The sequence below is a fragment of the Hippopotamus amphibius genome, chromosome 13 (genome assembly GCF_030028045.1).
Source record: "Hippopotamus amphibius kiboko isolate mHipAmp2 chromosome 13, mHipAmp2.hap2, whole genome shotgun sequence".
In the NCBI taxonomy this organism is placed as follows: Eukaryota; Metazoa; Chordata; class Mammalia; order Artiodactyla; family Hippopotamidae; genus Hippopotamus; species Hippopotamus amphibius.
The window spans coordinates 7564177-7581075 of record NC_080198.1 but is presented as its reverse complement, the minus strand read 5'-3'; the positions used below and the strand labels follow the sequence as shown (position 1 = coordinate 7581075).

The following is a 16899-nucleotide window of genomic DNA, read 5'->3' as shown; positions in this document are numbered from 1 at the left end:
CGAACCAGGAAAATGAGGAACCATTCCCAACAATCAAAGAACTCCCAGTTCTATGCTTGTGATTTTTCTGCCTGAGACCCACAAAGATTTTTATTTAGTATGTTGGTGAACTTCAGTTTGATAAAGGTTATTTCGTACTTCAGTTCATTATCCATCACACAAGATGGAAAAGTAAATTGTTTCTCATCAGCAAACACATTTTCTCCCATCAGTTTGTGGACCCATTTGTCCCACAGCTTTCTAGCTAACCTGCCCTTTCTCCCCCTGACATCTACTTGTCTACCACTTATTCAACAGCCCCTAGACATTCTTACCTCTTCGCTTCCTGGCAGCAACGGGCAAGTGAGCTTGGCAAACAGGGGCACACAGGGGCAACGAACTCTGGAAACTCCCGCTCCCCAGTCCTGCCTTCTCTCGGGCTAGAGACACAGACGGAAGTCTACAGCACCCCACCTGTATTCATAGGCCTACAGAAAACCACACCATCTTCCTGTCTTCAGTTGGAATCACGGGCTTGGCAGGTCCCACTGGTGCCTTGCCCCTATCCCCTTGCACTTACCCCCGATGTACCTGATCTCCAGCTGTCTGCGCCTTTGCCAGACGTGCTAGAGCCTGGTCTGTCGCCAGCATGGAAGGCTGGAAGCAGCAGGGAGCAGCCCCCAACCAAATGACTGATACCCCTGCCCCTTGCCTTGGGTGGGACAACTCAGGTGTGTGTTGTAAACCAGCCCCCAGTTCCCAGGAGGGTTACACCCCAGCTGCTCATAGTGACATCTGGTTTGACAACATGCCCCTTAAATGTGGTCTTCCCTTTCCTGTCTCACTTCCCCACTCCTTACAGTGTGGTTCCTTTGCCTTCCAAATCAACCACTTCCACTCAAATCCTTGTCTCTGGGTCTGCTTCTCAAGAAACCCAACCATTTCAAGACCTGAATGTTTACACTCTTAAGAATGTTAAGAGCAAGCCGGCTTGGCCATAAGCATTATCAGTCAGGAGAACTTGGGCTCTGAGGTCAACTAGACCTGGGATCAATCCTGGTACTGCCCTCTACCGTGAGCACAACCCTAAGTTGCTTATGCGACTCCTTCGACCTTTCATTTCCACTTCTCTAAAATGGGTTTGCCTGTGGACTGAGTGATGTAACACAGAACACTCCTGGCACTCACACAACATCTGTAGAAACCACACTGCCTACAGTAACAAGATTTTACCATCTACTATTTCATCAATATAACTTGACTATTCCAAGACACTCTGATGCATGAAGATAAAAGTTGTGAATAACTTTACTGTTGAGTCCAAAAACCTCCTACAAAACTCATCAGCTTTTCAATAGAAAGCATCAAGGCACATACCCACCAGGACTCTTTGAGCCCCTCTCCACAAAATCCTCTCTTGCTGTACTCACCAATTCTGAACTATTAGGTTTACCCAATCCTAACCAAGACCCTCAATAAAAGAACTGACTAAAACCAAAATGTTAATCTCAACACACAAGTCAGCTTTGCCCCTCTGGCTGAGAGGCCACCTTGATGACAGAGGTAGTGTTTCCCGTTCCTTTCAATAAGCAGTAAACTCAGAGTGGTCTTATCAACAGGCTGATGCTGCCAGTGTTTCACATTCCTTAGGTGAGTGTCACAATGGCACTGTTCCTCTTAGATGTCCCCAACATTCTCCAATTTACTCAGAATTTAAGAAAAGCTGAAATTTACTCCTTAAATTTTCCAACAAATGGTCATCAAGATTTCTTCACATATTTTTGCTCTTTGCTCTCTTGCTCTTAAGAAGCTTGGACAATAGCTCTTGGAAAAATGACTGAAAAGTGAGGGAAAATTGTACCAAAATACATCAAACGCATGGCTGAAAGTTAATACACCTTTTTGTCAAAGTTTCCGATGTTCTGTGCCTGTATCTGTATTGGACTTCCTACACAAAGATGCTACTACTGACCTAGCATCAGAGAAGAGGGGATGGTTTTGGCCAGGAATTGTGGAAAGTTAAAATGTATTCATTTACACCTTATCTGACCCAGGTTCTTCTATGACCAACACTTGGCGTCTGCAAGAAGGGTCACGTAGGTTACAGGTCACCAAGCAGTGAAATTAGGGGTCTCTGTGATACTCTTCGTTCCTACTGAAATCACAGTCCCTGCTTTATTAGCCCACACTCTCTAACACACCAAAGCTGAGATAACCATGTTGGGCTGGTCTTGAACAGACTGACTGAAATAAATATGGTTTTGCAACTGAAAACAATACTCAGCATCCCATGTACATCCCTGGCTACCACTTTTTTTTTAGTCAATAAATTATAACAATCTTTCCTTTAGAAAACATTCTGGTATAAACAAACTTCTTTGATTATGGACAATGACACTTTTCAATAAATTTTTTAATTTTAACAATTTCACACTTACAACAACAAAAAAATGACTCAGACTTTTCACCCAGATTTTCCAATTGCTAACATTTTGCCACATCTGCTTTCTCACTCTGTGTGTATGTGTATATGTGTATACTTACATGTTATTTTTTTAAGCACTCAGAGTAAATTTCAGCTGTCATGTCCCTTTAACCCTTAAGTGCGCACTTCTTAAGAACAAGTACATTCACCTACACGACCGTAATAAAATTTTCAAAATCAGGAAACTGAATACTGATACAATAATATTACCTAATCTATGACCCTATTAAATTTTTTCCAGTTACATAAAAAGTCTCTTTTTAACTTATACTGCCTAGAATTAAAGCACACAAATTTTCTTTAAAAAATATAATCTAAAGGTCTTCCAAAGAATAGCATGACCACTGTTCACCTCTACATGAAGCTTCCTCTCTAGGGTCATAATCAAAAGCATCTTTTCTTATAACTTAGCACTCAATAAAAATACAGTTTTCTCTGCTTGCCAAAACTCGGGGAACAAAAGCCCTCTCTTAAGAAGACAAGTTAATTTATAGAAATTTGGACAAGTTTCTTGAACTCCCAGAAATCATCTAGGTGTACAAAACTCTAAAATTCTTATCTGTTTTTTTTTTTAATCTTTCTTTTTTAAGAACTTTTATTGAGATACAGTTAACATACAATAAACTGCATATGTTTAGAGTGTACAATTTGGTATTTTTTTTATTAGTAATATATATATGGCAATCCCAATCTCCCAATTAAAAATTCTTATCTATTTGTTTATCATCTGTCTTCACACTGGCAAGAAAGAATCAATATAACATTAATAATTCAAACTCTAAAAGAAGTACTTATTTAAGAGTTAAGAATCAAATTAGCAACAATTTCATCTTAATTATTTGGATTAGATACACCTATGGGATTTTAAAATAAGATTATTCTTAGTTGCCAGTCTGGCATATTACATAAATTTAAATACTGCTCTAACACAAAGAAAACCAATAGTGTAATTCAATAATATAATAATAAGATCTATAATCTGTATTACAGCATAACTGCATGAATTAAAAAACAAGCCACAATATATTTTCACTCACATTAGACCTAAAACAGCACGACTTGTCTCTTTAAGAGAGAAAAAAAAAGGCATAAAAAATTCCAAATAGTATGATCCTTCTGTTTTAAAAATGTTCCTCTAACTAGTCATACACCCATACCTGCTATCTTCAGAAGAAAGTACATATGAAAGTGTTAACACACACACACATACATACACAAAAAGTGTTAACACAAAGTTCTTTCCAGCTGATAAAATTTTATTGGACTCTTACTTTTTGTTTACCTAAATTTTCTATTTTTCACAATAAGCATGCATAACATCTAAATTAAAAGTACTTTTGAAAATCTAGGGCTTTACAATGAAAGCAATAAAACGATCATAAAAAGAAAAAATGAGAAAATTTTCTTAAAAAATGAACGCTTCAATATACAAGGAGTAAGTATAACTCTAGAAGGTTGATTCATGGTCTGCAATGGTCAAGTGGTAAACAAACACAGATAACTTACCAAGTATTACACTTGTCAAAAATAACAGGATTCCAGAATGTTAGGGTTGGAAACGATCTGAACAAAGTCACTGAGTGTCATGTCTCATCTCCCTTCCATCTGATGTCTGAATATTATGGAAAATAAAAGTTGGGACCAGACAGATAAAGACCACTAATCTCTGAAGCACTTTGATTCCACTTAAGGCATTTGGTTGTGATGGGTCCCTTCTCAGTTTGAATTCTTTTCCTGATTTCTAAGGTGTTAATTACCTTAATCGACTGGGTATCTCTTTTGACCCTTTCGGTTTTAGAGTCACTAAATCACACTGGCACTAACCAATGGATCATTATACTTTGTGACAGCCTTCCGCCGGGTTACTACAACTTTATGAGTGTTATGATCAACTTTATTAGCTTCCAACTAGGTGGTGAAATTAATTATGCTTGAAGTGAGTCAGGGACCTTACTCATATTCAGATACTACCTTTCAAAAATCTAAGACAACATTAATGGCAAGAAGAATCATTATTTTTAATTTTTACATATCCAGAGAGTTCTTTTAAACATATGTAGACATAGGTTTTTATCTTATACCATTGTGGTACATATATTTTTGGAAAAGCTGAAATAAATTGATTAAAGTATTCCTAAAAGGTATTCAGATTTGGAGCCCCAGTATTCATCGTGTTTTGACTCAACATCTATGATATCTGATTTTTCCCTCACAAAGTCATCCTCTGTACTACCGACAGCACTGGAGATAAAGCATTTCTCAAAATTACATGACAACTGTCTCCAGCAATTTCATCTAAGGCACTGATACCCATTCTGCAAACTAAACTCATAATTCTGTTTCTTTCCTCAATCACATCACCTGTGACTGGAAGACAGGCAGCTTCTGTTCAAAGACAGCAAGAAATGTCTGACAAATTGACATATGACTTCTCCTGTCTTCAGTAGGTCATGCAACAAACAAGCAATCCTTTGCACAGAGCTCACTAACAAAACACAAGTGTTCAGATACTTGTGGGCATCTTTAGGTCCTATAAATCACTTGACTGTTTTGCAAGAAAATACAGAATTGCAGTCATTCATCCAGCAGTGAACCTTCCCTCACTAACATCAAACTTACACCCTGCTGTACTTTGTTACTTTCTTTATATACAACAATTTTTCTCAGTATTTTCTTGAAGACATTTTAAATGACAAACCAATGTAATGTTAACAGTATGTGTAACCCAACTGAAACTCACACACTGGCAAGTATATCACGACTCCCGCCGGGCTGGCAGCAACTGTAAGACACCATTGATTATAGTACCTATGTGATCTCAGGCATTAAAATGTAAAACAGAAAATGGACACCTTAGAATCAATAAATCCTTTACTTAATAATGGTCTTGTAGTGACCCAAGGCAGGAGATTTCTTTTAACTGAGTGACAGAGTCAGTTCTTAAGGACTTTGATGAGTAATAATAGGAATGGCAAGGACAGTCAAGTAACTGCAATACAAGGCAAGGTGTGATTTAGATAAACTGCTATGGATTTCAGAGACACTGCTACAGGAATTCACAGGGGAAGCTGAAATTACTTCCTGCACAGTGGGAAGAATAAGGGAAGTCAGAGATCAGAGGAAGGGCTATGAAAAAGGGTCAGCCAAAAGCAAACTTAAGAAATGCATGATGGAGCAAAGTCTCAGAGGAGGTGGATGAATCTGTCTTAAGGAAAAATACATCTTTAGAAATGTATTAAGAAATATATATTTCTCTTACATTTAACAGGAAAGAGGTCAGAAATTACAAGAAATCTTAAAAGGAAAAGGAAGATCTGGAGACAGGTCAGATTAGCTGCCTTGGTTAACTGGGAAATAAGATGTTCATCCAAAGTGAGGAAACAGACACAGGCAACTGGGTTGGAAATGCAATAAGCAGTAAATCAGAAGACTGTGCCTTGGTGGTGAGCACCCAGCTAAGGCCAGATTAAATGAATTTCCAATGGAGCTAATCAGCTCAGGCTCACAACTTTCTAAAGTTCAGAACAGAAGTAGGAAAAAAAAAAGATAAATTATGGGATTTACTCTATGATATAATAGCTTAAGAATTAGAATGCAGGAATCGAGGACTACGAAAGCATTCCTGAAATATGCAGTCCTAGAGGCCCAAAGTTTTGCAGCACTATTGAAGAAAATTCAATTGATTTGGTCTTTATAAAACCAGAATAATAATCATACGTTTATCAAAGACTCTCTCACATCTATTATCTCATTTCATCTTCCCAAAAGATCTGAGACAGAAGATATTTACATATGCTTTTCACAGCTATGGAAACGGACTTCAAAAGATTGACCCCCAAATCACCCAGCAGATCCTGACCTGAAGCCACTCAACTGTAAGCCTGTACTTTCCTGCTACACCACGGCTGCCCCCACTGCACACTTCCTCCTCGACAGTCCACTCTGGAATCGGCTGCCCAGTGGTCTGCCCTGGTATCAAACCAAATAAACCTTCACTCCCACTTTCCCTTTCACCTGAGTTTATTGGTCTTATATAAGGAACAGACTCAACATTTTAAGCATAAAAATATTAGACTGATAAAATGACGGGGCAAATTAAAAGGAAGGTATAAAAAGGTACCTAATAAAACAAAAGATTTAAAGTTTAACATATTTAATATTTACATATGTGACACTTTCTTCACACTTGAGATATGAGTAACAGACACTGCCCACTTGCGCAAGGCAAGCCAGGCGAAACCTCGTATTTGGTCTCTAAAGCTAAGCTTCCAAAGTGTGCAGGCAAAGTCAACAATTTTTGTCCTTGTTAAAACTACAATTAGAAACAACCCAAATGACCACATGTTGTATGACCACATGTATATGAAATGTCCAGAACAGGCAAATCAACAGAGTAGATCAGTGGTTGCCAGGAGCTGGAAGAGCTGGCGGGAACTGGGGAGTGACTGCTAATAGGTATGAGGTCTCTTTTTGGAGGGATGAAAATGCTCTAAAATTGTGGTGATGGTGATATAACTCTGGGAACATACTAAAAACCACTGAATTGTCACTTAAATGAGTGAATTGTATGGTATGTAAATTATATCTCAATAAAGCTGTTAAAAATTTGCAATTAGCACGTAGTTCCACTGGTCATGGATATATCAGGGTGGAGGGGTGTGTGTGTGTGTGTGTGTGTGTGTGTAGACATATATACATGCATAACTAAAGTGTGGACATATATAAGAGCCTAGTTTAAAAAAAATTAAATGGTTTAATAACTCTCTCACAGTTCAGTGGTGCCAATAAGTCTACCTGAGGCCAAGACCTCCAACAGACTCATCCTGTTTCCCACACTCTCACCACCAGATAAAAATACATCTGGCCACCATGTGTCTCCCCTTTCACTTTCCTCCATTCCCCCCCCTCCAAATTTAGAAAAATATTGCATTTTTTCCTGGCATTCCAGAACATTCAGGCATCTCATGACAATGCTTAAAAACTTACTCTTATTTCCCTGGACTCTGTTTCTCCTACATTTCTACCCTCTCTGATAAGGTTTTTTTGTTTTTGTTTTGTTTTTGTTTTTTAATTTTATTATTTCTGGCTGTGTTGGGTCTTCATTGCTGCGCACGAGCTTTCTCTAGTTGTGTCTCTAGTTGTGGCGAGCAGGGGCTACTCTTCATTGCAGTGCACGGGCTTATCAATGCGGTGGCATCTCTTGTGGAGCACAGGGTCTAGGCGTGCGGGCTTCAGTAGTTGCAGTGCTCAGGCTCTGGAGTGCAGGCTCAGTAGTTGTGGTGCACAGGCTTTAGTTGTCCCGCAGCATCTGGGATCTTCCCAGATCAGGGATTAAACCCGTGTCCCCTGCACTGGCAGATGGATTCTTAACCACTGCGGCATCAGAGAAGTCCCCTCCAAAAAGTTTTGTGTTTAGTTTATATTTTTTTGTTTCTTTTTTGGCACACGGGCTTAGTTGCTCTGTGGCATGTGGGATCTTCCTGGAGCAGGGATCAAACCTGTGTCCCCTGCGTTGGCAGGCGGATTCTTAACCACTGCGCCACCTAGGAAGCCCAAGTTTTGTGTTTAAAAACAAACACTACAGGACTCCCCTGGTGGTGCAGTGGGTAAGACTCTGCGTTCCTAATGCAGGGGACCTGGGCTCAATCCCTGGTGGGGGCACTAGATCCCACATGCATGCTGCAACTAAGAGTCCATATGCTGCACCTGAAACCCAGCGCAGCTGAAATAATGAATTAACTAATTAATTAAAGAAAACCCAGACACTACCCAGTGAACTTATAGGAATGACCTGTTCCAGAGAAATTGTAAAGCAGAGTCACATACTTAGAGAAACTCAGGCTACCATGTATTCTGCCTTTACTCAGGATACAATGTTTCTGATCTTGAAAATGTTCAGGGCAAATTGAGATTTTCCTTCCTAATAATTTGATTTTGAATAACCTGAAGCTGTTTTCTAAGAACACTAGGAAGGCAAACGTCCTTGAGTATATTCTTCTCATAAAGAATTTCTTAATTTGATATTTTAGATTAGACATAATCTGTCATTCTACAGTACTGTTAATTTTTAAACGAACAAATACCAAAGATTAAGTAATTTTCAAGGAATGTTCACGTGTTGCTGTTAGCATTTAAAATTAGTATAATTCATTCAGAAGGCAACAACATCACTTACCATGGTCAAAATGATGTTAAAGTTAAGGGAATAATTCATTAGAAACAAAAGGCTTTCTATAGGGAGAGCTCTACCACAGCTTGAGGTGTATATATATAACAAACACTGCGGAAAATGTAGAAATCCAATACCAACTGAAAAGTCTGGTCAGTTATGGTACAGAAACCCAAGAGAATGATGTACCTACTAAAAAAAAAAAAGTTACAAAGATGAGGTAGAAACATGGGTAGCATTCATAATATAAAGTGAACTGCCCAAAAACAAAATGGTAACTATAATACAGCTTAACATTATGTTATCTTTCAAAAACACATCATCTTCTTAAATTGTCTTAAAAAATCACTTGGAAAAATGACTCATCTCCAAATCTCTCACTTTTAAAGGTTCCTCATCCATTCAATTTGCTCAACTAATTTTTTCTTTTTTTGTCTTTCTGGTCATCTGTACTTCCTAGTATAGCTGTCTTTATCTCCTTCACTTATTCTCTTGGTAAAAATTTCACTGCAAGTCATGCTCTCTTTTCTAACTCTAGGAAACATATCTGTATAAAAGCTACCTTTGCAGCAACATGGGTGGACCTAGAGACTGTCATATGAGTGAAGCCAGTCAAACAGAGAAAGACAAATACCATATGATATCACTTACATGTGGAATCTAAGAAAAGGGTACAAATGAACCTATCTACAAAACAGAAAGAGTCACAGACGCAGAAAATAAACTTACGGTTACTGGGGGTAAGGGGCGGGGGGGGGAGGAATAAATTTGGAAGATTGGAATTGGCATACACACACTACTATATATAAAAGAGATAACCAATAAGGACCTACTGTATAGCACAGGGAACTCTACTCAATACTCTGTAATGGCCTATATGGGAAAAGAATCTAAAATAAAGGTGGATATATGTAAATGTATAACAGATTCGCTTTGCTATACAGCAGAAACTAACACAACGTTGTAAATCAACTATACTCCAGTAAAAATTAAAAATAATAAAAAAATTTTAAAAAGGTTACAGAGCAGAAAATGAAGTCTCTAGTGACTGTGGCACATACTCTCCACATCTGGCCCTGCTCGCTGTGTGAACCTTGCGAAGCAGCAGGAGGTGACAGAAGGAGATGAGGCACAGCACCAGGCCTCAAAGCTATTTTCTGGTTATTTTTGCCTGTCTCTCTTTTAGCATGTACAGGAAACAGAAATTTCAACTACTCTACTACTGCAAGTTTCTTACCTATTGCACGAATCTGATTCTGGTGAAGAAAGAGCTTCCTCTTGAATATCAGTACAACTAGAAGAATCATCTGGTCCGTCAGGCTCTAATTTCCTGGGGAAGTCCAGCTTTGATTGAGGGAAATGGTTTGCTACCGAGGGCATATCTGAGAATTTCATTTTATTATCTTCCTGTCCTGTAAAGGAAAAAATAAATGAAAGAAAAAGAAATAGTTAAGAGTACCTTAAAATTTATTTTTTTATTGAAAAGTTTGGTCAATTATGGTACAGAAACCCAAGAGAATGCTGTACCTACTCAAAAAAAAAAGTTACAAAGATGAGGTAGAAATATGGGTAGCATTCATAATACAAAGTGAATTGCCTGAAAGCAAAACGGTAACTATAACAATCTGTGTGTTTATTATTTCTACAACACTTAATATTGCTGTTTGTACTTGGTAAAACAGAAATTTATGTAACATTGATTCCAAAACTCTAGTGACAGCCAGAAAAAAAGAATTAGCACTACACTGGTGTCATCTGATTATATTGTCCACTCCATCTATTTCCAGATTAATTAATTCAAAAATAAATTTTTTTAAAAAATAGGAGTGGGGAGAACCTTACAATTCTAATGAGGCTTTTATTTATAGTATTACTAAAGAATTCCTGCATATTTCACAGATCAAAGAATAGTGATAAACATAAGAAACATGACAAAAAAAGGATTAAAGATTCAATTAATAAGAGAACCACAATATTTGTCACTAACTGCTGTATGGTAGTGAATCTATCTGGACATTTTTCTAAGTCTGTTACATAGATTCTAATACTCACTGGGGAAAAGGAAAACTAATCAGACACAACCAATAGATCTGTTTGATCCAACAGATGTCACATTTCTCCACATTCCCTGTCATAGTCTCACTTTCTAAGGTCTCTTACTGCAGATCAAGATAAAGGCCCAGCAAAGCTGGGGGGATGCAGACATAGTGTTTGCAGGAACACGATGTGCAACCAAATATCTGCAAATATAAGTGAAGAAAATTATCTCTGTGCAGGATTCTTCAGTGTCCAGGCCCCTCCCACACGATGTATTTCAGGGCTCTGCCGGGACTTCAGCTGTGCTAGCCTTAAGATTCAGGGACCGAGTGAGTACTGGACATGCCTCACATGTGCTACTAGGATAGAGCCCCTCTTCGTGTGTTTGCTAACAGAGAAGCAGAGCTTTCACACATCACTCATGCACTTGTGGAGGCAAGTGACCTTTAACAAAGGACCAAAACACCAACAAGAACCATCAAGGTTTTGTTTTAAAGAGAAAATTTATAGAAAAAGAATAAGACAGATTCTTTAAACAAACGAACAAACAAACAAAAACCTTTCCAACTCCATATGGTCAAGATTTTTCCAGAAGTAATTATAAGTTTTTGTGACACTGGAGAACAGCATATATCACACAAGAGTATAATTTCTAAAAATCAGCTCCTGATGTTGTCTGGCTTTCGCTAAGCCTGCTCATTACCAAAACAAAACTGTACCCTCTAACATTTACCTGGAAAAGGGAAACAAGCAATTAACTAAGAGGACCATCCAGGATCTCTAGGATCTTCTTTTGTAAACAGACACCTAGGACCAGGTTAAGAAGAATCAATCACCCAGCAAACCCAGTGAACCCAGGCAACTCCACCACTCAGCTAGCTGGGAGAACGCAATCAAGCTGGCAAACCAGGGAGCAGGAACGCAACATAAAACTATCTTTTGTTTTTGCACCTGATTTATATTCTTCTCTTACTTCTTCCCTTCTTATATAAGCTTCCACAAGATAAATTCCCTCTGGTAGATAAATATCATTCAACAACTGTGGGCACTAGAAGTCAGTTATCCTTTGTATCTGCCCATGGATCTCAGGACAGAACTCCAAATAAAGCACAAAACATGAGGCCCCAACATTAAACCTTCCCAAAGACATGTGACAAAAACAGATGAAGGTTTTACCTAAGAGGACACATATCCTGCTCACTTATATGGGCACTTTAATGAGCAAGTTTACTCTAAAGAACAAAAGTTACACTGGTTGTACGATGCTATACAAAGTCCAACCTTTCAGTCTGTGCCCGTCTGACTGCCTCTCCCTCACGCTCCTCACACCTCCCAGACATGCCCGTTCACGCACAGCAATCTACCAGCAGCACTCGTCTCTGCACCCGGAGAGAGCAACATTCATGTGCACATACACAAAGACTACACAACCCCTGAGTACAAGCAATCAATCATTTTCAAAAGAGATTCAGCCAATAAACAAAAATATTTTCCTAATACAAGATATCAAGCCAGATATTCTCAGGAGCTCAACTACTTTCTGACAACATCCTTTAACAACTGCATGAACAAACTTAACTTGTTCACAAAGACCATGAAATACATACTTATGCTCAGGCAGCAACCTACTACATGATACCAGGAGAACTGAGAACAAAAATAAAGAATGCAATAGCACTAAAAGAATAAAATACAACACTGAGAAATAAATCTAACCAAGGGGGTGAAAGATTTGCATGCTGAAAACTACAAAATATTGTTGAAAGTAATTAAAAATAGACAAAAATGAATGAAAGACATCCTGTGTTCATGGAATGGAAGCCTTAATACCGCTAAGATGTCAACTAACCAAAGCAATCTATAGACTGCATGCAATCCCGATATCACTTTTTGTAGAAATAGAAAAATCCATCCTAACATTCACATGGAATCTCAAGGGAACCAAATGGCCAAAACGATCTTGAAAAGGAAGAATAAGGTTGAAATCTGTTGCAAAGCTATGGTAATTAAAACAGTATTGTACTCGAGGGGGGGGGGAGTCAAGGAAGGGAGGGAATATGGGGATATGTGTATAAAAACAGATGATTGAACTTGGTGTACCCCCCAAACAATAAAATAAAATAAAAAAAAGAAAAATAGTATTGTACTGGCCTAAGGACAGATATACAGACAAATTGAATAAACACAGTGTACAGAAATAAACCTCACATGTATGGTCAGTTGATTTCCAACAAGGATGTCAAAAGCATTCAACAGGGAAAGGATACTCTTTTTAACAAACGGTGCTTAGAAAATAGGATTATCCACATGCAAAAACATGAAGCTGGGGCTTCCCTGGTGGCGCAGTGGTTAAGAATCCACCTGCCAATGCAAGGGACATGGGTTCCATACCTGGGCCGAGAAGATTCCCACATGCCGCAGAGCAACTAAGCCCGTGCGCCACAACTACTGAGGCTGTGCTCTAGAGCCTGTGAGCCACAACTACTGAGCCCACACGCCACAACTACTGAAGCCCGCACGTCTAGAGCCTGTGCTCCGCAACAAGAGAAGCTACCTCAATGAGAAGCCCGCACACTGCAATGAAGAGTAGCCCTTGCTCGCCACAACTAGAGAAAGCCTGTGCCCAAGAACAAAGACCCAATGCAGCCAAAAATAAACAAATAATAAAATAAATCTTTTAAAAAAAAAGATGAGGCTAGACCCTAAAACTCAACAACAAAACAAACAAGCCAATTAAAAAATGGGCAAAAGACTTGAACAAACATTTCTTCAAAAAAGAAAAACAAAGGGCCAATAACCGTATAAAAAGATGCTCAACATCAAGTCATTAGAAAAATACAAATCAAAACCACAATAAGATACAAATTCACATCTACCAAGATGGCTACGGCTAAAAAAAAAAAAAAAAAAAGGAAAATAAGTGTTGATGAGCATACAGAGAAACTGGAATCCTCAAGCATTGCTGGTGGAAATGTAAAATGGTGCAAACTATGGAAAATAGTTTGGTGGCTTCTGAAAAGGTAAACAAAGAATTATTATATGAACCAGAAATTCCACTGATAGGTATATATCCAAAAGAATGGAAAGCAGAGACTTGAACAGATACAGAAGCACCAATGAACACAGCAGCATCATTCACAACAGTCAAAAGGTGAAAATAACCCATTACAGGTGAATGGATAAACAAAATGCAGTGTACAGATGCAATGGAATATTATTCAGCCATAAAAAGTAATGAAATTTTGATATATGCTACAACATGGGGACCATGAAAGCATTATGCTTAATGAAATAAACTGACACAGAAGGACAAATAATGTATGATTACACTTATATGAGGTACCTAGAATAAGCAAATTCATAGACACAGAAACTAGACCAGAGATTACCAAAGGCTGGTGGGGAAAGTAGAAGAGTTATTATTTAATGGGCACAGAGTTTTCACTGGAGATGATGAAAAAGTTTTGGGTATAATAGTGGTGATGGGGATGTAACACTGTGGATGTACTTAACACCACTTAATTGTACGTTTATGAATGGTTAAAATGATAAATATTACATTATGTATATTTTTGCTACAATAAAGAAAAAATAATGAAGAATTTTCTTGTGCACCTCTCCATGATTGTTTTGTTCACTGACCCAAAGTCCTGGTAACATAAACATAATATCAATCTCAAATTTTACAATGGGTTGAAATTGGAACATGCTATGTATTAGCTTTAGATATTTTAGCAGAACATTCCATCCAAAGTAAATACCAGCGACCTATAATAAAAATAATTTATTCTCTTTGCAGCATATCTGAGGATCTGCAACAATAAATCCTATACCTCAAGCTTAAGCAACTAAGAAACTTCTGATTTATCACTAACGGAAAGGAAGACAGATTTTAGAAACTGTCTTCAGGACATCTCCACAATCATTTTGCCTAGAGTGATAAACCTAGTTTACATCCAACAACTGCTGTAAGTCTAAAATATTTATCCCCATTCCAAATATCTAATAAGTCCAAAGTAAATTCCATTGGTTTTAGTTTCTTTTTATATTAAAAATAATAAAATTCAATATACTTCTGTTTTTAATTAAAGTCTCTTACCCACGCATACAGATAAAAGCTCTTCTGTAGATTCATCTTCTTCTTTTGTTAGGTTTTTTTTTGACATTCCAACGGTTTTCTTATATCCTTTTTTGGCTTGATCGACCAGACGCTGAAATTCACTCTGATGTTTTTTACCTGAAATTCAAAACACCTTCTCAGTAAATCAAGGACTATAAATGTTACACGTCTACAACCAACAAACTGAACATCAAGAATAATACAAGCTTGCTCAAGAACAGCACCTTTTGGACTCGCTTACAACAAATTTAAAAGGCCTGGAGAGCTGAGGAAGCCTTCTTTTATATCTTCTCCTTTCCTCATATACAAACTTGACACATGACATTTCTAGTTTGCAACTGTAGGTTTCTTCCCATATGCTACATTCTTTTAAAAAGGCTTTTTGACAGAGCATGAAAGATGTTGTTTTCTTAAATATATCCAAAGACACCACTCTAACTTCCAAGACAAAACAGAGTACTAAGAGGAAGAATATCAGCTGAATATAAAAGCAAAAGCTTCTAGGAAAGTTGGATTAAAACAAAGGATATCCACTTTAATTCCTCCTTTTTCCTTCACATTTCTTGCCTGTTTCCTATCAGAATCCCTTTAATCATCTAGAGATCACCACCACCACCAACCTACGTTATCTTAGGATATTATAATTAACCAATCTTAATTTACTACTACTTTAATACCTCTGAAGATAATTTAAGCCTGACCTCCAGGTCACCGTTATTAATGTACATTAACTTACTCAATAAAGAATAGCCACTCATCATTTAAGCATGGACTTAACCTATTTGTGATTCTGAACCATGGTTCAAACAGCTGAGGCTGCGCTTACTTTATCTAGCAACCTTAAACACTAAAGTTATGGTCCAAAATGATGTTGTAAATCCTATAAGAATACATTTTAGAAAGATGTTTACTACAAATAGTTAAAAGAAAGTTTTAAGACTGTTTTCATCCAATAACCATCATTTTCCCTGTAGCGCAATACCATGAATAACTGGGTTTAGGGGAAATTTTGTGCTTCAGTTGAAAACAATGCATTTTCTAGAGCTACCCTTCCAGGATCCCAGTCACCTGCTGCCTTTGAGCTGTTATAGCTCTGTAAATTGTAGATAACTGACCACAATGGAAAACAATCCTTGTCTATCGACAAGCAGAATCCTGTCTGCTGAAAGTTCGATCAACTTCCCTCCCCCTCTGTGGAAGAAGCCAGTTTTCCCTCCATTTGCATATTCATTTCAATATTCCTGATCTATACAAGTGGCTATTCTTTGGACATTAGGGAGAGACTGCTCCTAATTCTAACTATTTATGTGTATGGTATGTATACAAAAACTTCCATGGAAATTAACGTCTTGCGCTGCAAAGTGTCTGGTAAGTTTTAAATAAGAGACTGGTTAAAATTTCAGCAAAATATAAGGTGGCCATAAAGCTTATTGGAAAAAATGAGCTCTTCTGCAACAGGTGAGATCTTAAATAGTATACAAGCTAGGTGAATTCTTTTAAGTCCTACTTAACTCCATACATTTGAGAATAATTACTTTGTACTTTTTCAGCTCCCCAGAATCAACGGGCTAGCACCACTGCCATCATTATGTAGTTTGTGTTAGGCAACCGTAACACAGCACTATGGGGTCTACGTAATTTAATCAGATTGGCCTGGGCTGTTCTGCTAGTAAGGCTCCTCCATGGTGTACTTATGGATGGTGGATTGAATGACTCAAGAAATTTGCTAAAGTAATCTCATAACATTAAAGGAGGCTTAATGACTTTATCTTCCAAAGTAATAAAATCCCAGGTTTAAAAGAGATTTTCTTTTTAAATCTAATTACCCCTATGGCTAGGCTGGAAACCAAAAAGTAAATGGCAACCACAGCTTTGGCTTTGACCCAAGAAGTCCAATAACCCCTCAAAAAATGAACAATGCAAGAGATTATGACTAATGAAACAGTTCCCATTCATTTCTCCACCTCATTTTAGGAGTTCTGCCATTTGGCAAGGAGAACTTTAGAGTTTAAAGTCTCAGTTCTGCTGGTTTCATGCCCTGAATTTACCTCTTAAAAGTTTTAAGTGGATCAGATAGCGGTGGGAGCTGATGAATAGGCCCACATTCAA

At 37.8% G+C, this 16899-nt stretch overlaps 1 protein-coding gene across 3 annotated transcripts in view; it reads right to left on the bottom strand.

The window, feature by feature from the left end:
• The window catches only part of RAD18 (RAD18 E3 ubiquitin protein ligase), a 122661-nt gene that overhangs the window by 29743 nt on the left and 76019 nt on the right, over positions 1–16899 (bottom strand). For all 3 annotated transcript variants that reach the window (XM_057706297.1, XM_057706298.1, XM_057706296.1), the window contains 2 exons: positions 14770–14907; positions 9871–10045 (listed from right to left, as the gene is read on the bottom strand). In XM_057706297.1, coding sequence (XP_057562280.1) covers positions 9871–10045; positions 14770–14907 — 313 coding nt within the window. The remainder of the gene's footprint in view (positions 1–9870; positions 10046–14769; positions 14908–16899) is intronic.